The sequence below is a fragment of the Meles meles genome, chromosome 3, assembly GCF_922984935.1.
Source record: "Meles meles chromosome 3, mMelMel3.1 paternal haplotype, whole genome shotgun sequence".
Taxonomy (NCBI): Eukaryota; Metazoa; Chordata; class Mammalia; order Carnivora; family Mustelidae; genus Meles; species Meles meles.
Window position 1 is genome coordinate 65036774 of NC_060068.1, and position 24734 is coordinate 65061507.

Consider the following 24734-nt stretch of genomic DNA (forward strand, 5'->3'; position numbering starts at 1 on the left):
ATCTGGGGTGGAAGATGAAAAAGAGTTTTGGTCTCAGCTGCTGCTGATAGGCTATTCCACAGGACTGAGAAGAGCTTAGAGATCTTGTACTCTGATGAGGTGCCAAGCTTTAACACAGAGCCAACAGTCAGGGGAGAAGAAATGAGAGCCTTTTAACACCAAAGCTCTTAAGTGGTTGTTCCAGAGTGGGGATGGACAAGCAGCTGGATTATTGAAAAGATTTTTAGAGGGGCATCCGGATGGCTCAGCTGGTTAAATGTCTGACTCTTGGTTTCAGCTCAAGTCATGCTCTCAGGGTGGTGAGATTGAGCCCCAGTGTCTGACTGCGTGCTCGGCATGGAGTCTGCTTGAGGTTCCCTCTCTCTTCCTGCTCCTCTGCCTCTCCCTCTGCTCACTCACCCACTCTCTCTCCCTCTAAAATAAATAAATCAAATCTTAAAAAAAGAATTTTAGAAAGTCACATGTCTGTGGATCAGTTATTAAAAAAAAGTTAAAATGTCAGATGAGCTAGATACTTGATATAACTAGGTATTTATTCATATTTTCCCTTTTCTATTATGGTTTAAAAGTATTATATAAAAAAATAATATAGTACTGGAGGCAGCAATGAGATAACAGAAAACTATGGGTTTCTACATTAGATAGACATGATTTGTAGGCTTCTGTAGTTTTGCGAACTCGGAAAGTTGTTAACCTACATAAACTTCAGTTTCCCTGTATATGAAATGGTTTACATTTTGGTGAAAAATTTAAAACATGCATATATACAATACAGCCTTACAGATGTACTTGCACACAACTTGCAACACCATTCTTTACTTCTTCCGTCTTGAAACATCTTCCTTCCTTAGCTTTTGAGATACTGTCCTACCAGAGTCATGAGAATTAATTAAATGAGCTAAAGTGCCTCATCACATAAGTACTCACTCAACAGTCATTCAGTACTGGTGTGTTAGTAAAGAGCTATATGTTTCAGAAAGTGACAGATTTTATCAGTTACCCTGACATATTCAATGGACTCCCCATAAGTGTGATAAAGTGGATAGAATATTGAACCACTTTCTCACTGAGTTTCACTTATCTGAAACATGATGCCAGAGGAGACCTTTCTTGAACTCTCTGTAACAGGTATTTATTATCTGGTAGACAGGGACCAACAATAGTTAAAGGCTCTAGAGAACTAACTTCTGTTCCTCAAAAGGGATGACTCAGTGATCACTGAGTCCAGTATCTCAGTGACTCAGGTGCTAGATTAGCACTTCAGGGGGAGTCTGAAAGGGATGGTGGATATGTAATATTTTAAAAATTAAAATCTGACTTTATACATTTTTAGCAATAGGATATGCTAACCTGTGTAACATTAAAGTATGGAGTTAGAGCCATGAGTTTGGGTACCAATATCTTTGGGTGATTTGGGGTAAATGGGGTCATCCCGTGTAAAACTTTAATTTTGCTAAAATTAGGAAATAACACCACTGCTCATAGTTTGAGCATCTACCCCTTAAGTTGTACACCAGAAAGTGTAGATACAACCAACTAAAAAAAGGGACGCTTTAAGAGTATCAATCTAGGGGCACCTGGGTGGCTCAGTGGGTTGGGGCCTCTTCCTTCGGCACTGGTCGTGATCCCAGGGTCCTGGGATCCAGCCCCGCACTGGGCTCTCTGCTCATTGGGGAGCCTCCTTCTTCTTCTCTTTCTGCCTGCTTCTCTGCCTACTTGTGATCTCCGTCTGTCAAATAAATAAATAAAATCTTTTTTTAAAAAAAAGTTTCAATCTACTATAATCTGGTAGACTACAGAGTTATTAAAAATCAAGGCAAAACCTCTATGCAAGTATACAGGTGAACCTTGGCTGATTTCTGTTTATTAAATCACCTGTAATTATAAAGATCATAGAGAGTTGCCTATACCCATTATCGAGATAAAATATGTACAAACATTTTCAGTGCTATAACTACATATAATCTGTACACTCTGGGTTAATGTGATGCAGAATAATATTTGGTGTTGCTTTTTCCCCCTCAAAAGTATTTAAGTTATTTTCTGAGAGAAAGAGGACAAAATTGCTTTAACTATTTGTACTTACTTCCTTTCCTAGGAAGATTGTGAAGGATCAGTGCAGCAACACGGGACTTCTCCTCTGCTTTTGTTTTCTCTCTTTAAGTCTTTTACTCTCAGTTTCTCTTTAGTTGTGCCCTTGCCTTTGTTCTCTGAATCATGTAACTTATGGTCTCTGTTATAAATTTGGTCCCATAATCCATGACAGGAACCATCTGGTTGAAATCAGTCCCTAGATCCCTTGAATAACTTGGCTCCAATTTGAGAATCAGCCTTGAGACCACAAACTTGATTTTGGGTCAAAAAGATGGTATCCTCAATCAGGAGGTTGAACACAGACAAACATACTCAGTGCTGGAAAATACAACTTACCTACCAAATATCAACCAGGTTGAATGGCAAGTGACATGGAGTAGAGGAATAAGCTTAGGTTTTAAAGTCAGAAAGACCTAGATTCAAAGTCCAGTAGCCATATTTATTAGCTAAATGACCATTGACTAGTTTCTCAGTATTCCTGAAACAAAGACTGAGATGAATACAAAGTATCTCTATGCGTGTCTTATTTTAGATCTCCCAAGAAGCAGACCCTGAGATGAAGATTTAAGTGAAAGTAGTTTTTTTTTCTAAGTAGAGGGAACACTGGAAGGAGAGTGGGTAAGTGAGACCAGGAAGGAAGATAGCAAATAAAGGCTCATTTAATCAAGCCAACTACTGAGGGAATAACCAGCACTTAAACCTTCTGGGGAAATTCTTGGGGCCTGTGTGGAAGGCATATATATGAGAGTTATCCCATCAAGGGAGCAAGGATGAGGAGGTATTTACATGGCAAATTCCATCAGTTGAAGTTGAAGGCTGCTCTGGGACTGTGAATTCACTGACACTTCCAACTTGTCTTGCCAGAAGGCAGAGAAATTCAGGCCATGTCAACTGGGTGGTTGGTAAGGGCAAGAGAACATGGGGACATTGACAACATCTGCTTTGGTATACCCCTTACACTACTGAAATCCACTCATTACCCATGTTAAGTTCTCTGAGTCTTATCATTGCTTCTTCAAGGTGATGGCTGGTCAAAACATCTCTTTAAAAAAGTGTTATTGCCATGGAGTTCATGGGACAAGCTAGAATGCAATTATTCCTGAGGGATAATCATCATTACATCCCTCTACCACTTATTCCATCTTCCCCTTACCCTTGAGCATTGCATCTGAGGATTTACGTTACTTGCTCAATGGAGTCACTGAGATGTTCGTACAAGAAGGGTTGAACCCTTGACTACCATTCCATTATCAGGATGGTGTTACTTCTGTAGCCTGTTTGTGGTTATTACATGAGGGCATCAAGAGATGCCCTGGTGAATCCCTTGAGACACAGACGTACACTTCCCTGCTCCCTTTATGCAGTAGCAACTCCCAATTCCTTAATGTTAATTAGGGTTCATTACTCTTGCCAGTAGAGTAACTCCTTTCTTTCCCTGCTAGACTGCTGGCATCGTAATCCACAAATGATCAGATGGCAGGTGGAATATTATAAGTTTAGTGGAATTCTTGATGGTATCCTGATAGAGGTATGCATACTCCATCTCACCCCACGGTGGAAACCAGGAGCTCTACTCCTACATGACCTATGGGGAGTTAGGGAATAGAAAACACACATTCCCCCAAAGGATCATCAGGAGCGCTGGTGAGAGGGGCCCATTGGTACTTTCACTCTTCACACCGAGACTCATGTAGTTTATCTGTTAGGAACATAGTACTATATAATGGCTATTGGTTCATAGTAAATATTAGATTCTGAAGAACAGTTCCTAAACATTATTGGGTATTATCTTCAAGCTGTGCATTTTAGAGCCCATTCCAGTGTTTTTCTAGTCTGGCAGTATCTGCATGAAACAAACATGGTGGGATCAGTAAATCCCATGGCCATGCAGCCTGAATATATTACAGAGACTTCTCTTGCCCTATACCTCATGCACAACCATGATTGGAAGCCAGGCTGGTGTATACTGATAGAGCTAAGATTTTTCTTTTTTTAACTTTCTACTGCAGTATGATTTCATACTAAAAAATTGAAGTAATTGCAAGTGAACTACCTGATAAGTTTCCATAAAATAAACACACCCAGATTTTACATGATGAGTCTATAAAAATAATTTGTTAGTTTCATAACCAGTAATGATTGAACTCTATTATTATATCACTCCTTACTCCCAGGACTTGAAAAATTCTTTAGGCTAATTCATGCCCCAGAAATGTAGCACTTATTAGAGTATAAGCCTAATAAAACCCAGGCATAAATTCATTCTGTCTCCCAATACAAGCTTTATGAGTTCCAGTGGATTTATAAATTTTTGTTCTCTTTTTTGTATTATAGTGGAATTCAACATGTACATATTTGAAACATATATATAAAATATATATATGTATAAAATCTCCCTTTCTGTCATTTTTTTGTGAGGCTAATCTCACTTTCACAGCTCTACCAGCTCAAAGGATGAGGGAACATATGCTTCTCCATATGCCTAACACAGACTCCTCAATGCATTTATTACTCGGAGCTTAGTGATTGAGGAATGTTTGTAATATTTTATTTTTCCTCATAGTGAGTCATTCTACTGTACATTTCAAAATCTGTGCTAAGTTGAAAGATCCAAGAATGGAGGTATATTTCAACAAACAGCTTCCCATCTGGAAAATGAGAGGTTTTATTTATAACCAGGTATTCAGATGTGGAGGTATGAAATGACCTTCAGATTATTTTGTTTTAATACATGTCTAAAGGGCAGAGCAAATACACTCCTCCAATCCACTCCAATCCCGTCCAATCCACTCTCCACACTGTAGCCAGATCAGGAAACCCATCTCCCTTAAACTCTTCGACTGATCCCAAATCCCCACTTTGGCTAACGAGGCCCTCCACGATCTGGCTCCTGTCTCCTTCTTCAGATTGTTTCTCAATAACCCCTCCCTTCTTTCCTACACTCCACCAAACTGGATCTTTTGGTTTATTAAATGCATCCTGAAATCAGCCACGACTCAAGCAAAATATATAGGTAGGAAATGTTTAAAAGTTAAGTTGCTTTTAATATATAACTTACTATCAACTAGCTCCTTTTCATCTGTGAACCCCAAACAAGTTCCTAGAAATCAGCACTTGGAGTTTGGGTTGGGATTCCGGACTGCCGTTGTGAGGATTTGCCTCAGTGTTTCAGTCCAAAGGGTGGAGCCTTCCTTTGGCACTATGTTGGGAACGTCTGCAAGAGCCGACCAGTCTGGGAGTACCCAGAGTTATTCAGAACTCTTCAAGCGATGGACTTGATTCCTCTGGCATGAGAGTTAAGTTTTAACTTGTTGTTTCTCTCTTCACCATCCACCCAGGGAAGGAGCTGGCCTACCTCACACTGACCCACCAATCTCCCAGGAGTTTCTCTGTTTTCAGTTGTTATCAGACATTCTCACTTGGGAGGTTTGAGTTGGTCCAAAGTTCATGTGAGGCTGAAAGATTTTGAGCATCATCACATTGTGAGATATACCTATGCCAAGCCAAGCCAAGCCAAACCAAGGGGAGGTGCTTTGAAATTTCACTTTGTATCTTCAGATCCTCTCACTTTTTGCTTAAATCAGCCTTTTGACAAAGTATCCTCTTTTTTTTTTTTTTTTTAAGAGTTTGCCTACCCATCTGTGATCATATGAGTCAATCAGCTAACATTTACAGAGCCCTTAAATGTGCTTAGTTTTCCAGGAGGAGCTTTGGGGTATAAAACAAGTGTTCTGACAAAGCTTGACTCTAAAGTAGACAGATAAAGCTTTAATTGATGGAATAATAAAGTGCTAAAATGTGTATAATTGCCATAGGTGCTTTAATTCAGAATGAAACTCCTGTGCAGAGAAATTTTTAGTGACAGGAACACCTGGGTGGCTCAGTTGGTTCAGCCGTTGCCTTCGACTCAGGTCATGATCCCAGGGTCCTGGGATTGAGTCCCACATCGGGCTCCTTGCTCAGCGGGGAGCCTGCTTCTCTCTCTGCCTCTGCCTGCCGCTCTGCCTGCTTGTATTCTCTCTCTCTCTCTCTCTCTGACAAATAAATAAATAAAATCTTTTTTTAAAAAAAAGAAATTTTGAGTGATGACTGCACAGGGAAAGTGATATTTTTGCTGCAAATTGAAGGATGAGTAGGATTAAGATAAGTAAAGGATTGTAGGGAGTTCAATGTGTGGGTGGCAGCCAAGGTGAATCTGTCTGGGCACAGAGGCACAGAGGGAAGAGAAATGATACCAGCTAGGTCTGTCCCTACTGCCTATGCTCCAGGAAGCACTGCCCCACCACATTGGTTCTCACACCTGAGTGGGCATCAGAGTCATTTAAAAGGAGCTTATTAACACAGAGATTTCTGAAACACACACAGACACACACAAACAGATTTCTGGGATGAGGCCTGGGAATTTGCATTTTTAACACGTTCTCAAGTGATGCTGATGCTGCTGGGCCAGGGCCCAAATTTTGAAAACCACTGGCTAGACTATGCTGATAATTGGATGGGTCATCACTCCATAAATGTTATCTGGAAATTATGCTGCAAATCCCCTCTCTCAGCGATACCCTTTGTTCTGCTTCTTTCCTCTCCTAAGCATATGGTGTTCTCACTCACACCTTTCCATTTGAGTCACATCATTCCTTCCCAACACCACCTTATTCCCACAACCCTTATGGTCGCAACCAGATTGAGTTCCATCATTTCCTGCCTTTTCTGTTGTGGTGGTTGTAAGCTCATTTTGGATGTTATGATCTTTAGCCAATCTAAACTTTGAGATCGTAAAAGGAAAAAGCAAATAATGTTATCAGTTTTCAGTTTCTACTTTTACTTTCTTATCTCTTGCCAATCCATTGGTAAATTAATGTAGTAATGTGGAGATCTGATTTGATTTTCTACTCAACACTGATGATCATTGCCCAAGTAGAAGCTTATTTGCCTTGGAATCATTTCTCTTTGATGAAATGATTACCCAAGTAGGTAGCAGTGTGACTGTTAAAGTGGTTCTGATAATTGCATGTTGATTTAAGGCTTTATGTATTAAATAATTAGATTATGGTTGACCCTTGACAGAAGCTTTGAATTCTTTTAGTTTTATCAGCAATCACAATACATGGCAAATTACAAAGTAGTCTAAACCCACGGTAAGTTTCTTCCCATGAATAATGAAAGGAGTTAATAGTACATAGTAGGTACTCGTGTATTTGGTGAATGAACAAATAAATGCATTTAAAATAAATGCATAAATAATTTTAATTTGCTCCATGAAACAAAACCAGACACAGTCTTGTGAAATATAGGCATGGTTATTTTGTATCAGTTTTAAATTTGGCAGGCTACCAAACGTTAATTTGCTTTTAGCTAGTTGAGATTAAATGTAATTCCTTCCCAGAGCAACCCTAAAGTAAGCAAGCATGAAAGCATTTTCAGAGTAATCTGGGAGGAATTGACATTTAAAGGAGTTAGCATTACATCTGTACTTTAAGGCTATTAATTTCATAGATAAATTAACTTCATTACTCTACCTTTATCTTGCATTTTGAAAGGACTCCATCGTCTGGAGGACTAACAGCCGAGGGTCGATTGAAACTGCTCTTATCCCAGCCAGGTTGTAATTGGAACCTGCTTCTAGAAACCCTACTGCATGACGATGGTCTTTTACCGAGAATTCTGCTGAAGAGCTCAAGTGAGTATTTGTAGTTACAAAAATGTCCTCAGAAAACCCAGTCATTGCTCAAGTTGAATGAATTTTTTTTGTCCTACTTGGACATTGGCAGAGGGATGTAAGCCAACTTCATTAGATCCACTGTCAGTGGGGTTAGCAGCAAAGAAAACCCTAGATCAGTTTGTACATCTACTGAAAGGATTCTTTTTCAAGACCTCCGAATGAGGAAAACATAATATGTTTTATGTGGTGCTAGTCTATCAAAAATATCACTACCTAGGAATATATTAATACCTGGGGTTTGAAATACTGAAGAAAATTATGCAAACATAGTTGTATGTCCAAAACGGAAGTCTCAACCAGATCTATGAGAGAGAGATTCAGAGAGAGATCATTAGAACTATGCTATAAATTTCAGTAGATCATGAAGAGGGCTTACTTAATCTATAAACAAGCAAACTGTGGCTTATAGCCATGTCCATTGGGACATGGAGAAGTAATCATGGGAAAAGTATGAATGGAAACTGAAGAGTAATAGAAGACCATGTTTCTCTTAATTAGACTTTCTTTTTTTCCCAGTAAGTGCTATTTTAGAGAACGGTAAGTAAAAGTTATGCCAATCTAATTATATTCCACTGCTCTCCTGATATATCTATGAAGAGTTTTCTAACCATTTTCACATACCCCTACACATTTCTCCTATTCTATACCACATGGGAGGCCAGATGAACTTTATCAATCACTAGCTTCACTATCGGTTTCCTACCTCACAGTCTTTTTTTCCTAGCTCTCTGTACCCTGCAGGACCAAATTTCCATCCTTCTGCCATTCAAGTGTGACACTCAACTAGTTTTCTTACCTTCCTCCCCCCTCCACCCCCGCTATTCACTTGCATGTGTGCACATAGACACACACACACACATAAGCATGTTCATTTCAGCCATTGTCTCCAATGTCCTGTGCACATGCTCCCTCCACCCTTGGCTCAACCATTTTTCCTACTTGAAAGACCCTCCATAGACAACCCAGTCTTTACCAGTATCCAAGGACCAGTCAATGTTCCAGATCTTTGAATGCTCTGGTTCACACTGATCTCTTCGTCTCCCCAACTCCTTCATTACCTTGACTGCTTATTTGCCCTTATGATATGCTGCCTTATAGTGTTATTATATATGCATATAAATGGGACAAATGTCACCAGGCCCTATCAGCCTGTCAGTATACAAATGAGGCTCATAGCATTCCCCTGTCCAGATGGCTCCGGTCATTTCTGGAAATTTTTGGTTTCCCAGATCTGCTCACAGCCAGTTCCTCATATTCTCTCCCATTGACCTTGACACTTGCTAAACCAGAAGCCACTTAGGGGAGGTGTTTTACTGCTGAGCCCCTTGTGAGAATATTGCTTATTCCTAGGTGCTCTCAAATTCGTCCAATCTTGTGGTGCCAAAGATCGCTTCAGCTTCTCATCTCACTGTGTTGAAGGAGAAGTCCAGAGCTGACTCTTCTCCTAAATCCTCAATCTGACTTTATTCCCTTAGCCCCCACAGGGTAGTGTTTGTGCCTCAAATCTCACAAAGTCGACCTGAAATCAATTTCTTTAACTTCAGACTCTAAGGCCACTCTCCTAAAGAGAAAACTGGCATAAGGGAAATACTTCCTTGAGTAGCCAACTTTCATTGTTTGCTTATTAGGCGTCAGGCGCTGCACTAAGCACTTCAAATTTGATTCTTTTTTTTTTCTTTTTTAAAAAATTTATTTATGAGATGCCAGGGTGGCTCAGTCGGTTAAGCGGCTGCCTTTGGCTCAGGTCATGATCCCAGCATCCTGGGATTGAGTCCCACATCGGGCTCCTTGCTCTGCGGGAAGCCTGCTTCTCCCTCTGCCTTTTCCTGCCACTCTGCCTGCCTGTACTCTCTCTATCTCTCTGACAAATAAATAAATAAAATCTTTTAAAAAAATTATTTATTCTGAGAGAGAGAACACGCATGTGTGCACCTCTGAGCATAAGCAGGGGGAAGAGAGGCCAAGGGAGAGAGAGACTCTCACACAGGCTCCATGCCTAGTGCAGAGTCCCTCCCAGGGCTTGATCTCACAGCCCTGAGTTCACGACCTGAGCCAAAATCAAGAGTCAGATATTCAACCGACTGAGCCACCAAGGTGCCCAACATTGGATTCTTTTAACCTAATAAAGTGTTTAGTATTGTTTTCCTCATGTTAAAAATAATGACATTAGCGTTTAAGATAATGTTACTTGCCTAGAGACTCACAAAGCTGATAAATGGTGGGTAAAGGTTGATTCTGAACCCAGCCAGAACTTTCTGTCCCCTGTCCTTCCTATACAAATATTCAGACAAATTGTGGGGTGGACTAGAGGTGTCTGGAAGAACTGTTATCTGCTCACTCTCAAGGTTGAATGAACCATGACATCCCAATGCACATGTATTTAACAGCATTGGACAAGTAATGCTCAGTTAGAATAGAAAATACAAAGCTTTCCTTAAACTTCGTATTCTGAGCTTTCAGGCAAGGTGGCTGACGTAGATAGTATCTGACATGGCTGCAGAGTTACCTAATATCATCGGTAAAACTCACGGCCATGGTCCCAGCAGGGAAATTGTCTCCTATTGATAGAGTTTTGTAGAGCAGCCTGGAAAATCAATTGCGACCAAACCTTTCGACTAAGCTGATTTGGCAACCACACATAGTAGTCATAGTTGTGAATATCTAACCATGTTGTCTTACAAATGTATACCACCTTTACTTACCAAAAATATTACATCCACTTTCTGATATGTATAACATAATATGATTTTTGAGAAATTTTCAATAATCCAAAGTTACCTACATTACGTTACCTTCAGTTGTGGTTCTTATGGAGTGTGGAAGGGTATTTGTCCCACCTGCTCAAATATCTATCATTTTTTCAAAGGCCGCTAAGTGTTTGATCAAGGTTACATAGCTGTTCTGGTATCATCTTGTAAGGAATTTTGTTAGCAACTGCAAATACCATAAGAATGAAGTGACGGGGGGCGCCTGGTGGCTCAATGGGTTAAGCCTCTGCCTTCGGCTCAGGTCATGATCCCAGGATCCTGGGATCGAGCCCCGTATTGGGCTCTCTGCTCAGCGGGGAGCCTGCTTCTCCCTCTCAATCTGCCTGCCTCTCTGCCTACTTGTGATTTCTGTCTGTCAAATTTATAAATAAATAAATCTTTAAAAAAAAAAAAAGAATGAAGTGACAGAATTTACTAATCAATTGATTGCCTTACTAAGCTCCAGCGGAAGTCTTGTCACTTTCAGTTAGAAACAATATACTTAGGGAACCTTATTAACTAGACTAAAATGGAAATCGTTATGTATATAAAAATAAATCCATCTTATGATGTACTATCTGCTGGCTAACTGAACATAAAAAATAAATTGTACTATTTTTTGTGTAACTATTCATTTCATTTGATTATAAGTCTCAAAGTATCTCAGAACCATTTGATAATTTAAAAAAGCAAAATTTTGAAATGAGATATGTTGAATTAGATGTTTTAAGTTTTATCAACTTTTTAGGGGAGAGTTTTCCTGTATAAACAGGGCCTTTCTGGTCTCATTGATAAAACTGAACTGTTAAATTGGCTCAGGAAAAAAAAATAGATTTTTAGTACATATTTCCATTATACATTTTTTAAAAAAGTTCTCCTTGCCTAATGAGCAATTACTAAATTCTATGAAGTATAAATATTTTAGATAGACAACCATATATTATAAAGATTAAAACACATGCAGTTAATCACTTTTATGTCTGTAACTTTTGGTTTTGCTCTGTGAAAGTGATTTATCAGAATTTCTATTTATTTTTTTTAAATCGGCAGATCCAAATGGAAATGATTGTCTTGTGTATGAGATGCAACCTCACTGAGGGGGGAAAATAGCAAAATTTAATAAAGGAATGGTTAAATTTTAATTTATAATATATGCTTCATAGGCTCCAAACTTCTAGGAAGTGAAATCCTGTTTTTGCCATGGATAATAATTTCTCCTGTATAAAAATATGTAGCATTTTAGGACACCCGGGTGGCTCAGATGGTTGGGCGTCTGCCTTTAGCTCAGGTCCTGGGATCGAGCCCCACATTTGGCTCCTAGCTGGCTCAGTGGGGAGCCTGCTTCTCTCCCTTTCCCTGTGCCTTTCCCCCTGCTTGTGTGCTCTCTCTGTCTCTCTCTCAAATGAATAAATTAAAAAGTCTTAAAAAAAAAAAAAAGATGTAGCATTTTGAAGGAGTGATTACACTGCAAAAACTTGACGAAAATAAACTGATTTCACGTGGGGGTTGGTTTCTGACATTCTTTGGGTACAGTTCAGTTGGCATTAGAAGGTAATGTTTGTTGGTTTTATTTTTAAGAAAGGCCATCTTAAATTTGAGGGGAAAACTGTCAATTACAGAGGTTTACAGAAGATTTTGAAGTTTTAAGATACTATTTTGGATTATTGACATTAAAAACTCGGGTGATGGTTTCAGTAATTACTTCACTAAGACCCCATGGCCAAACCAGTTTCTTACTTGCAGCATCAAAGGAACAAATATTTGGCAATTCCCCATTTGTTCACAGGTGGCCTTTTCCTGTTAGTGACACTTGAATGAAGTGTGACTAACATTCTTTCCTTTGCCCATTGCCCCAAGAATGATTCCCAGTGAAACTTCTTGGCTTTTGGCAATTTTCACTTGTAATATAACAACAAGCAAACAAATACATAATATTTACTATGTTCCAGACATCTTTTCTAAGTGCTTTAAATGTGTTTATTCACTGAATCCTCATAACAACTCTGTGTAGTAGGAACAATTTTCATCTCCATTTTAGAGGTGAAAAAACTGAGACACAGAGAAATTAAGTCACTTGACCCAGTGACATGAGACTGGCAAAGCAGCCTTTGATCCAGACAGCTGGCTTCCGGAGGCTGTGCTTTCTTCACCACGCCACACAGCCTCTAGGCAGAACCAGAGGAAGTTTCCCAAATTGTAGAGTTGCACAATTCCTGGGAGCCGTCAGGAACCTGTATAGTGCATAATTCTGATAGTACTGTTCATACTTTTCAACCTTGTAACAAAGTGCTTGAAGGTATTTGAGAAGCAGACCTAAGCAAAACTCTAGAAAAAGAGCTGCTACCACTAAAAAGGGATGGTTGGCTTAAAATGAATGAATCCATTCAAATTCTGTTATTTTACAGTTAATATTTTCCTCATCTTTTGGATAATGAGAGGGTTGTTATGGCAGAAATTTGGTGTTTTGCTGTATACTGTGTGTGTGTGTGTGTGTGTGTGTGTGTGTGTGTGTGTTTTGTTTTGCTTGAAAAGTATAACCAAAGTGATGTTTTCTAACTGTCTTGAAGGAGCTGACCAAAAGTAAAAATATGCTGCCTCTTGATACCCTTAGTGAATCTGACGTGGATGTCCTAAGCTGCTTTTGCTAGCGATGACATCTCTACTCTGATTTGTTCAATCTTTTTTTCTTCACTGGATTTGTACTCTATTCGTATTAGGAACAGTAGAACCATATTTGTTTTTGTCCCAGTCTTTTCAAACCATGGATCCTGTCTTAGAATGCCGATGGACTGACTAGCTGAGAATATGGATGGGCTCCAAAGAACTCTTACAGTCCCAGAATCGGTTACCACTTAGGGTCTGCTGAGTCTCCCTGAGGGCGTGCTGCTGGTAGAGTAGAAAGCAAAGCTTCTTGCCTTTAACCTGCAAACATATCACCTGGGGAGCTTGTTAACTCTGCAGATTCTGGGACGCTGGGGTGGCTCATTTGGTTAAGCGCCTGCCTCGGGCTCAGGTCATGATCCTGGGGTCCTGGGATGGAACCCGCAGTTGGGCTCCCTGCTCAGTGGCAAGCCTGCTTCTCCCTCTCCCTCTGCCTGCCTCCCCCTGCATGTACTCTCTCTCCATCAGATAAATAAATAAAATCTTAAAAACAAAACAAACAAACAAAAAAAACAGAACAAAACCGAAAAACTACAGATTCTGATTCAGTAGGTTTTAGGATGGGGCCTGAGACTCTGCATTTCTCACAAGCTCCTATGTGATGCTGCCCCTGCTGCTACTGATCCCTGGACCACGTTGAGAGGGCAAGGCTATCCAAAAAGGTATCTGTTGCTACAGAGGGCAAATGAATTTGACTAGGTGGCCTGTCTTGCCATTGTATTCCTGACCTTTGAAGAGACAGAATTTACTTAAGAATATTTATAAACCATTTTATCAAGAAGTTCACAGCAATCAGAAAACTCGATCTTACACAAATACAGATCTGATACTGTCACTCCCCTGCTAAATTCCTTTAGTGGCGTCCCCCTACTTACCAGGTAGGGACCCTGAGACATGAGCAATGCCCGTCATGCTCTGGCTGTGGCTCATATATCCAATGTATTGTGTCCTGCTTCCTCCAGCTTAGCACGCACATTCTGGTCTAGGCTGTACATCCTAGATCTGTATATTTATAACAGCAAAGTCCCTGCAGAAGTGTCTTGAGGAAAGAGGCAGCTACTGTTAATACCAAGGACCTTTCACTTGACCCATATGCCAAGTTCTGTTCTGCTGCAGAACCTTTGAAATGTTGTGGGGTTCTGTGCCTAGAGTCTCTTTCCTCTCCATTTTCCTGGCAGCTGCGAATCATCTTTCAGCTCAAATATTACTTCCTAGAAAGTCACCTTTGGTCGTTCTGTAAGGTCCCACTGTAATTCCTTTTGTAACACTTTCCATAATTTTAAATGAATGGTTAATGGACATAATTGGGTATTTAATGTCTGTCTCAGCTGCTATAAGTTCCAGAAGGGCAGGGATGGGTCACCATTGTATACCGGGGCTTGGTCTAGTCCCCCACACTTCAGACTGATACTAAGCATGTAGAACATGCTTCAAAAGCATCAATTGAATGAATGAATGAAAGCCCGTTAAATTTCCATGAAACAATTCTGTTTCGTTCATTTTTAAATGGAGTGCTAATATTGACCTTATACGTTCATTTTGAGGCTTAGGACAGTAAATATTTATAAAGTACCATTGTTTGGCACTTAGTAAGTACTTAATTTGTATTCAGTTCTTTCCTTCTCTTATACTGGATGCCTGGAAGAATATACCTGATGTATTTTTCTTCTCCCATCACTCCTCCTGTGGCCCAATTCAATGGTCTCTCCCTCCGCTTGTCAGTAACTCTGCCCTGTCTAAGCGTACATTTAAACACCTTCTAGGAAGTGGGGCTTCTCCTTTGACACCTGTGTGTCTGAGAAGGTATTGCCCGAGCAGCTGTCAAGATGCTAGGATATGAAGATGAGAACTGGGCCAAATAAATATTCCCAGGTTCTAAATATTACAACACTCTTTGAGAACCTTCACATGCAGCTTGGGAGACTGGTAGCATGAATTTTGCTGTAATGCTTCTCCTACGTAGAATCAAATTTAATCTGGCTTGACAGTGGCTGAAATATTTTATATTCTCTCTCTTGATGGCATCTAGAAAATGTCTAATATAACTACAGGAACATGTGTCTTCTTTAGTAGTTAATGTGCTTCTAGTGTTAGCGTGCAAAATGATTGGGCATTATATTACAAGTGATACTATTATCATGAATTTATGTAGCATCTTTTTCCCCAACAACTCAAAGCAATTTAAAGTATTATTTCCTTTATGACCCTTGGATTATTAGGACCATTTTATAAATGATGAAACATTGATACAGGGAAATTGAATAAATTGCCCACTTGGTGTTTAAGAGGTCCTTGTTAGAAGAAAGAAGGGCCGTTATTTTGTGACAGTCTATCCATTGTTTTTAAATGAATTCTAAAATGAAAAACTCAGACTTTGTGAAGGTATTTCATTCTTAGAAATAAGAAGCAATGTTCTTCTGAATTAATTTCTGAAAATGTTTGGTTACTTGGTTTTATAAGTATGTTTTCCATTTGACTAATATTTAATGGGCGTCAACTAGGTACAAGGCACTGTTAGCTGGAGAATACAATGGTAAATGTTACATGCCGGGGCGCCTGGGTGGCTCAGTGGATTAAGCCTCTGCCTTCAGCTCAGGTCATGATCTCAGGGTCCTGGGATTGAGCCCCGCATCAGGCTCTCTGCTCCATGGGGAGCCTGCTTCCTCCTCTCTCTCTGCCTGCCTCTCTGCCTACTTGTGATCTCTCTCTGTCAAATAAATAAATAAAATCTTAAAAAAAAAAATGTTACATGCCACATTGCGTTTGTATTTGGGGGAATTAATTGCTGGGGGAAAATTGGAGAGGGCAGACCTTATAAAGTAAAGAAATAGAAAAAATTAGGTTAAGTTCAGCTGCTAATAAGTACCATGGAGTTCTTTTCTAAAACAGAGTGACTGACGAAAGATTGACAGATTGGGTGATAGGCAGAGGCTGCCCTGAGGAGTGGACACCGATTCTACTTACCGGTTTTTGGGGAGTAGTTAGAGGATGTTTTTCAGTATTAGATATTTGGAATATATGTACACTTTCTTCCAATATTCTGGAATAGGAGCCAGCAAACCTTTTTACCAAGGGCCAGATAGTAAATATTTTAGGCTTTGTACACTGTGGCATCTCGGTCACAACTACCAAACTCTACCACTGGGGCATACAAACGGTTATAGGCCGCTGTAAGTGAAGGAGCTTGGCTTTGTAGGGGAGGAGCGGGTTTTCGTCAGCCGTCTTAGGGTTCCTGATTGTGTTTGAAAACTTAACTGACAAACACACATTAACAGGAGAAAAAGCATAGAAATTTATTTAATTCAAGTTTTACATGACACAGGAGCCTTCATAAGGACATGAAGACCCAAAGAAAAAATTTAACTGCAGTATTTTTATGTCAGGTTTGTTTAAGGAAGAGCAGACAGTCATGGAGACACGTGATAGGTCAAAGAGTATGAAGTAAATGTAGTAAGTTGGGGGAAGCTTAGCAAGGCCTACTTGTTAGGATCCTTCTTAGTGTCCTTGAACTTGGGGGATAAGGATGCTCCTATCCTCCCAGTATAGAGAGGGTACCTGTCACATGTAGATTTTATGAGCTGTTTCAGGAGCAAAGAGTAGGGAGAAGGTCAGAGTGACCTTTCTGCTTCTGCTGTTTTCTCACACTCCCTGAGCCTCAAATAGTCAGTAGGTTGTGTACCATATTTGAGGTAGCATGTCTGATTTCCATCAGCTGTATTCCAATGAAAATTTACGCACACTGAAATTTGAATTGCACATCATTTTGTGTGTCACAAAGGATATCCTACTTCTGATTTTTTTCAACCATTTAAAAATGTGAAAACCATTCTTAGCTTGTGAGCTGTACATTAACGGGCATCAGTCTGGATTTGTTCCCTGAGCTTGCCAACCCTTGTTCTAGAATATTGTGTGGCACCCAAGCTCCCACAGTGGCTTCATCACCTCTCTGCACTGTAGTCATTTGGAGAGGAGACCTGCATATAGCATTAGCATGGCATTTTAAACTTCTCTCCCAAGGTCTGGGTAGACATTTCCACTGGGTAGATAGGCTTGGTATCGGCTATAGAAGGAATTGCCCTTCGAAATAGCTTTAACTGGGTTTGACAATATATGGACATCTAGGGACCTTGTGTATCAGGGAGCACAGGTGGAGCTCAAAACTTATCTCTTACTACCTAGGGCTGCCACCTACAGAATTGGACCAATTAGTCCACCTATGCTTAGTGGTCATCAGATCCTGCCCAAGGTATCATGGTCTTTTCTTGGTGCAACTTGCTTAAAGGGCGATTGCCCATTTAAGAGTGATTTTTAAAAAAAGAGTGAAGAGTGATAAGATGTTAACGAGGCCATACCTTACTTAAATAAACCAGGTGTGTATAACTTGGAGAAGAAAAGATTAGAGGAGGCAGGAGAGCTAGCCTCATATGTTTTAAATATTTATGTGAGAAGAAAAAAAAGTAGGCTGTCCAAGTCAGCAGGTAGAAGTACTTGGGAATAAGTTAGAAGGAGATGGATTTTGGCTGTCACTCTGTCAGTCAGAAAACCTGAATTCTCATCCCTAATTGTTCTTGAGGAGATTGTTTACAACTCTGTGCTTCTTTTCTTTATCTCCTAAAGAGACAGAGTCGATTTCTGTAGTCCTTTCTGATAACAGTGTTCTATATGTTTCTTACAAATGCCAGCTTCGTAACTTGAGCTGCCCAGCAGAGGGACGGGCTGTCTGGTTGGTAGTGGAAATCCTACCACTGAAAGTATTCAAAAAGAGGGAGGTCACAATTGTCACAGATACTAGAGGACTTTTTATTCATTCACTCAACAAACGTTTACTCATTTGTTGACCAAATATTTACTGACTTCTCTGTAAGGTGCCTGCCAGCCATATAATTTCATTGTGTTTTTTAATCAGATAGTTAGAACTTGGTATGTATCTGTGGGTTAAGAATCAGTTTTTGAAGACCTGTTTTGGCTGTGCTTTGTTATCCTTGCCAGTGTCCAACTGGTAAGAATCCTTCTCTGCTCCAACATGATTCAGTTGAGTTAAAATTAAATTCAACTGTGGTGACAGGATTTCTTTTCAAATTGGCAATCTCCTTATGCAGAGTAACCCTTTGTACTTCTACCTTGCTTCCTTTTTCCATTGGTACTGCTCACTTTCATTTGCAAACCTAAAGGGCTTGAAGTTAATTTAAGATGTATTTGTGAACATTAGTGCCAGGATTTCTAGATTCAGTTTTATAGAATAGTAGTCCTGCTAGATGTAATACTAAAAAGGGTTTTATGGTCAAAAATGCTTAAAAAAAACACTATATACAAAAATCCCTTCTTGGCGAGGCACAGGGCTCATGAATAATTAAAGGCTCTGGGAAATCCTGCAGAAAACCAAAGTGTTTAATATTGAAACCAGCACTTCCAGAACATATGCACCGCTAACCATTAACATCCCATGAAATGCACTTTGGAGAAAGTCTTACCTTGTGAAAAGCATAGAGAAGAACTCTAGAAGATACAGATAGATAAAGATAAAACTCTCTCTCTTTTTTTTTTTAAGATTTTATTTATTTATTCAACAGACAGAGATCACAAGTAGGCAGAGAGGCAGGCAGAGAGAGAGAAGGAAGCAGGCCTCTTGCTGAGCAGAGAGCCCGATGCCGGGCTCGATCCCAGAGCCCTGGGATCATGACCTGAGCCGAAGGCAGAGGCTTTAACCCACTGAGCCACCCAGGCGCCCCAAAGATAAAACTCTTTTGCAGAGGTTTGCCTATCTACACTTACAAATTTGTAGATATTGTAAAATATTTTTTTTTAATTTATTTATTTGTCAGAGATAGAGCACAAGCAGGGGGAGTAGAAGGCAGAGGGAGAAGCAGGCTCCCCGATGAGCAAGGAGCCTGATGTGGGACTCCATCCCAGGACCCTGGGATCATGACCTGAGTCGAAGGCAGACGTTTAACCAACTGAGCCACCTAGGTGTCCCAATTCTTTGTGTTTAAAAATTATATGGGGGACACCTGGATGACTCAGTTGGTTAAACGTGTGACTGACTTAGGTCATGATCTCAGGGTCCTGGGATTGAGTCTCACATTGGGCTCCTTGCTCAGTGGTGAGCCTCCTTCTCCCTCTGCCTGCCTCTCCTCCTGCTTGTGCTCTCTCTCTCTCTCTATCTGATAAATAAATAAATAATAAATAAATAAAACACACAGAACTGCCTGTGCTTCTCATGTAAAGATTATCAGTTTTCAAGGAGCTGGAGTCCATTGTCTAATTTTAAATCTCTAGTGAATGTAGCTATTCTTTTGATGACTTAGAGAGTACTTTCCTATTTTATTCATTACATGTCAGCCTCTTTAAGATTTAGTTTCTTCACCTGTTTAAAAAAATGGAGATAATATCCAATTAGTAGAGTTTTTGCGAGGATTTAAATAAATGGGTGAAATGTATGCAAGACACTGAGCCTAGAGCCAATGCCATGGTGGGTATTCAATGAAGACATTTCTCCCATCTCACCGCAATTGTAGCCCTGAATTTGGGACTGTGGATAATCGAAAGAGGTAGAAATCTGATGTTTAGTTTCTTTGGGTACTGAGGAAAATAGCACAGAATAAGTCAGAAAAGCTTTAAATTGCATAGAGCATTTTAGAACATAAAGCAGGAAGATAAGTCCCAGGAAAAACTTGGGAAAGAAGATCTCTGAAAAATAATAATTTTTTTTTTCTGGTCCTTGTAGTTTAAGACCCATTTCACTAGACTTTTTCTTTAAGATTTTGAATTTTGCCAAAGGAAAAACAGTTTGAAGGGGGGAAAAGTAATAATCAAGCCGTGTTTAATCAAAAATTTGTAAATAAATGGCAGGTCTTTATATCTATTGTTACCTTTTATACAACAGACTTCAAGCTAATATTCAGGTCAGGTTTCAGTTTTCGTTTTTGTTAATTTTCATAGTGAACTAGGCTGTGATATTCAAATTTACTGCTTTAAAGCAATTTTCATGTGATAATTCACCCCCTGTGGAGTGCATCTCAGGTATTAATTTACCGGCCTGGTGTTCTAGGTTTGGAGTCCTGGTTTTATATGCTCCATTTTCTCTTCCTGTACTTTCTCTCTAATACCTGTGTCTAAAGTGAGTCTTTGAGTCTCCTCCCTTTGGTTAGGGATGCTCGTTAGAGCCTGGTTAATTCAGCATCCCTCAGCTCATGGCACTCTCTTCAACAACATTGCTGCCAAATCCATTTTAGTGACTCAGCAGGAGCTTGTCATTAACAGCATTTTTGTAGAAAGTAAAAATTAAGCCGTCTTGGAAAGCAAAGTGCTAGTATACCACGTATGTGTAAATCTCTCGTAGCAATAAACATAGTCTCCTGGTGGGTTTGTGGTGGAGCTGCTCGCCTGATACCACCCTTCCCTTGAAGCCCTAATGAGTTCAGTTCTCCATCATGTCGGCTGTGAAAAGGGCCCTTCAGTGTTACTGAAAAGACAATCTGTTTTCAAATCTTATATTTGTTTATAGAATGTATAAGACATTTGATAGATAAAGGAGAGGCAGATGGAATTCAAAATAGCAGCTTTATTATTGGTAAAACCTGGGTCAGAAAATATGGCTTTAAATATGGCTTGCCTACACTGATCTCCAGAGTTAAGTTGATCCTTCTGTCCCTCCAACTGCTCTAGCTGCCCCCTTACCACCAACAGAGCTGAAAGCCCTGGGATTCCCTTGCAATAGCAGAACCAGCCCTAATAGACTGACAGAGGGGAGAACAGACCCGGGAGTGCAAGTCCCGGAGGTACGGGGGGCCCCAAGCTCACCACTGAGAAGAGTCCATTACCTTGAGGTGTGGAGAAAGACAGGAGTGTGACTCATATTAAAGGGAAAACAATAAGGGAGTACAGGCCTTGGTTAGTTGTAGATCTGATGGGAAAATACCTCTTGGGTAATATTATTGATTGAGGGAGATGAGGCTAAATGGCTGACATTTGTCCTAACAATGGATACTTTACACAGAGCTACAACTCATTGATTTTTATGTTTTTCATGACTGAAGATTCTATAAAAACACACCTGGAGGATTTTACATCAAATAAGCAAGAGTCTGGTCCAGAAGGCCGAGGGAAAGAATACGAAAGGGCTAGACCTACATGTGGAGGAAAAGGGAAGGGACTACCTTAAAAAGAAGGCAAAAATCATAGAACTCTAGCTGAGTCTTCTTGAAAGGAATGGGAGGTAGGAGAATAAAAGAGAAAACAGAGGAAAATTCCTGTAGTATAAGAAATTCGCAATCTAAGGAAAACCAAGGTTTGTGCATGAGTGCCTCACACAGGTACTGGTCTTCACCTGGTTTCCAGGGCGCAGACCTTAGAGACATCTAAAATCCGCTAAGGCTCACTCTTCATTCAGACCTTCTTAGAGAGTGGGTGAAGTTCGACTTAGAAATTACGTTGGAATATTGGAGGTAATAGGAAATGGTAAGTCTGGATTTGTGAGGCATGGTTCATGGAGGACTTTAACCAACTGAGCCACCCAGGCGCCCCTATGGAGGACTTTAAAAGGTAGCCAGTGAAGTTAGATTTAATGTGTATTCTGGGGATTGTTTTGATTAAACTAAAAGGTAAAAACAAAAACAAACGAACAAAAAACCCTGAACTGTAATTAATAGTGTTGGGAAAAGGGAAGGCAAGGAGTTGGAGGGGAAAAAAAAAATCAACATTTGAGAGGCACCAGGTGGCCAACTCAGTTGGAAGAGCACAACTCTTGATCTCAGGGTTGGGTGTTTGAGGCCCATGTAGGGTGTAGAGATTACTTAAATAAATAAATACTTTTAAAAAATCAACATTTGGTTCATTAAAAAATCAGCCTTTGATTCATTATGGAAATGGAGTTAAGGGGAGAGACGTATTTAATTTATAATATCTAACAATTCAGAGAAGGAGTACAAATTGCTAAGGCAAGGAACCTGGAGATGAAAAGACAATGATGGGGTGTTAGTTAGAAATAGAGAATACCAGGGCGCCTAGGTGGCTCAGTGGGTTAAAGCCTCTGCCTTCGGCTCAGGTCATGATCCCAGCATCCTGGGATCGAGCTCCACATGGGGCTCTCTGCTCCGCAGGGAGACTGCTTCCCTCTCTCTCTCTGCCTACCTGTGATCTCTGTCTATCAAATAAATAAATCTTAAAAAAAAAAAGAAAGAAATGGAGAATACCACAAGGAGCATGAAAGGGACAGCTTAGATCTAGAGGTGATGAATTTACAAACTTCTGCACAAAAGTGGTGTTTGAAATCAAAAGGTAACAGAATCGCTGAGCTAGGTGTGAAGCAGGAAGGTTCAATGAAGGCTAAGGCCAAGATTCTGGGGGAGCCACGGACTGATGCCACTTCTCCCTCACTACTGTTTCTGTAAACAGTTTTATTTACAGCCTTGACCCTGCATTCACATAGTGTCTATGACTGGTTGTATGTTATGACAGCAGAGTTGAGCAGCTGAGACAGAGAACAAACGGCTTGCAAAACCTCAGATATTTACCTGGCCCTTTATAGAAAAAGTTTGCCAACCTGGTTCAAGATGATCAAAGAGAAGGAGCTATAGAAAAGATGAGGCACCGTGAGACCAAGAGAGCATAGCCATGAGGAAGTCAAGAGAGAAGAGGGTTTCCAAGGAGAAGGTAACTAGGAAAGATACAGTAGATTACAAGGAAGATGAAACTCGGGGGGATAAAAACCTTTGAATATTGTGATAAGGAGGTAAATGTCATCTCAAAAAATCCAGTTTTGAGATGGATCAAAACCCAACAAAAAAATACTCAGCAGATCTCTTTCACTTTCTCCCCTCTGCTTTTTTTTCTTCCTTTGTCGGTATGAAAACCTTAGTTAAACGCATAACACAGCTCCAGGTGCTGGGAAGATGGCTCGAGACAAGTTGCACATTCAGAGTAAGTCTAATAGTAATGACATGGACTAAGATAGTGTATGTGGAATTGTAGAATGTTCTCAGAAGTTAAAGGATGTTGCATGAAGACAGCAAATTACCACAGGCCCAATGTCTGGTTTGGACCGAGTACTCCTCATTCAGAGGTTCCTGTCAAAAAAAAAAGGCAAAGCAGACTTTGAGATGTTGGAGATTCTAGTTTAATGTAAACAGCACAGGCAAATCCTTACTCCCTTTGTGATCTTGGGGCAAGTCACTTCATTTGTCTCAACTTCACTGTTGATCTGACGATCCTGTAAAACTGGGATCATCGGCCCTTGTTCCTAGGAGTACTATGAAGATGACACGAGGTCTGTAAAGCAGTTCGTGTGATGTTTGGCATACACTAAGTACTTTGTGAATAGTGGCTTTGCTTTTAGAGCTGGTATAAACCTCTTTTTCTAAACTCAGATATAAAAGACCTATCAAAATCCCCTATCGTCTGCAAATCAGTGTTAAGAAAATTCTGAGCCCCATCCTTCCAGGCTGGCAGAACACTTAATGCCCTTCTTAGGGCTCCTACCCCATACCCAGGGTGGTACTGGGTCCCTGTGAGGCTTTATTGGTCATCAGTTACCTGGGCACCTCGTGCAGGTGCAGCCATCAGGTGGGGCTTGAAATATCCACGGAACTGAGAGGCTGTGTCGGGGTGCTGGCTTCCCTCCGGGCCCCACACTGATCAGCCTCCCTGGCCACTGCTACTTGCCGACCCAGGGGCTTTGCTTTCCAGTCTCAGAGCATCTCCTCTTTCAGAAGGCACACACTATTCTACTTTGGTATCATACGGTGGTGCCAATATTTTACCTTTTTGGCCTGCAAAAAAATGGCTATTTTATGTAGTTCAAATAATGACTTGAGAGGTTTAGTTTTCTTTCCTTCCTTTTTCTTTTTTTTTTTTTTTAAATCTAGGAAGGCAACTGACTTCAATGCTTTATCGAGAGCAAAACCCTCTGTGGCAAGGAAACAGAAACAGACTACTTTATTTCAGGGCAAAGGAAAACAGAGAAAAATTTTAAAATAATCATATTTCATTGAAGCATCTTGACACGTTTATATGGTAATAACAGTAATAATTATTTTTTATTTTAATTATTGCTCATATCCCACCCCCTTTCTCCAACTGTATCCTCTCTGCATGGTTCACGGAGCCTATAGATTATTCATGCTGTGTTGATTGACTAGCTTTGTCTCCCACCTCCCGCACACCTGGCACACTTCAGCTGTGTCATCCTGCCGGCAGCTACCTGCCTGCTTGTCATTCCACTATTCCTTTCCAGCGTTGCTGGAAAGTACCCGCTCCTCAGACCTGTCACGCTGATAAACTTCTACTCCTCCTTAAAGACTGAGCCAATACAGGCTCTCCTCTGTGTTCTCTGAAAAAATTTAAAGCATCGTCTTTTGCATTTTCGCAGTGCCTTATTCTCAAACCATTTAGACTTAAGGTGATTGAATAAGTTGTCATCTAAACTCAGACACTTTTAAAAGAAGTTGCTAGCAGTAATTATGCCGGAACAACAGACATAAACCAGGAGTGTCCAGAGAAAACCAGAGTGTATGGTC

The 24734-nt window shown here is 40.3% G+C and overlaps 1 protein-coding gene across 1 annotated transcript in view; it reads left to right on the top strand.

Annotated features, from left to right (window-relative positions):
* KIAA0825 (KIAA0825 ortholog) overlaps positions 1-24734 on the top strand; it is a 426841-nt gene that overhangs the window by 161167 nt on the left and 240940 nt on the right. Inside the window, exon 14 of the mRNA XM_045999249.1 lies at positions 7632-7771. Within this exon, the coding sequence (XP_045855205.1) occupies positions 7632-7771 (140 nt within the window). The remainder of the gene's footprint in view (positions 1-7631; positions 7772-24734) is intronic.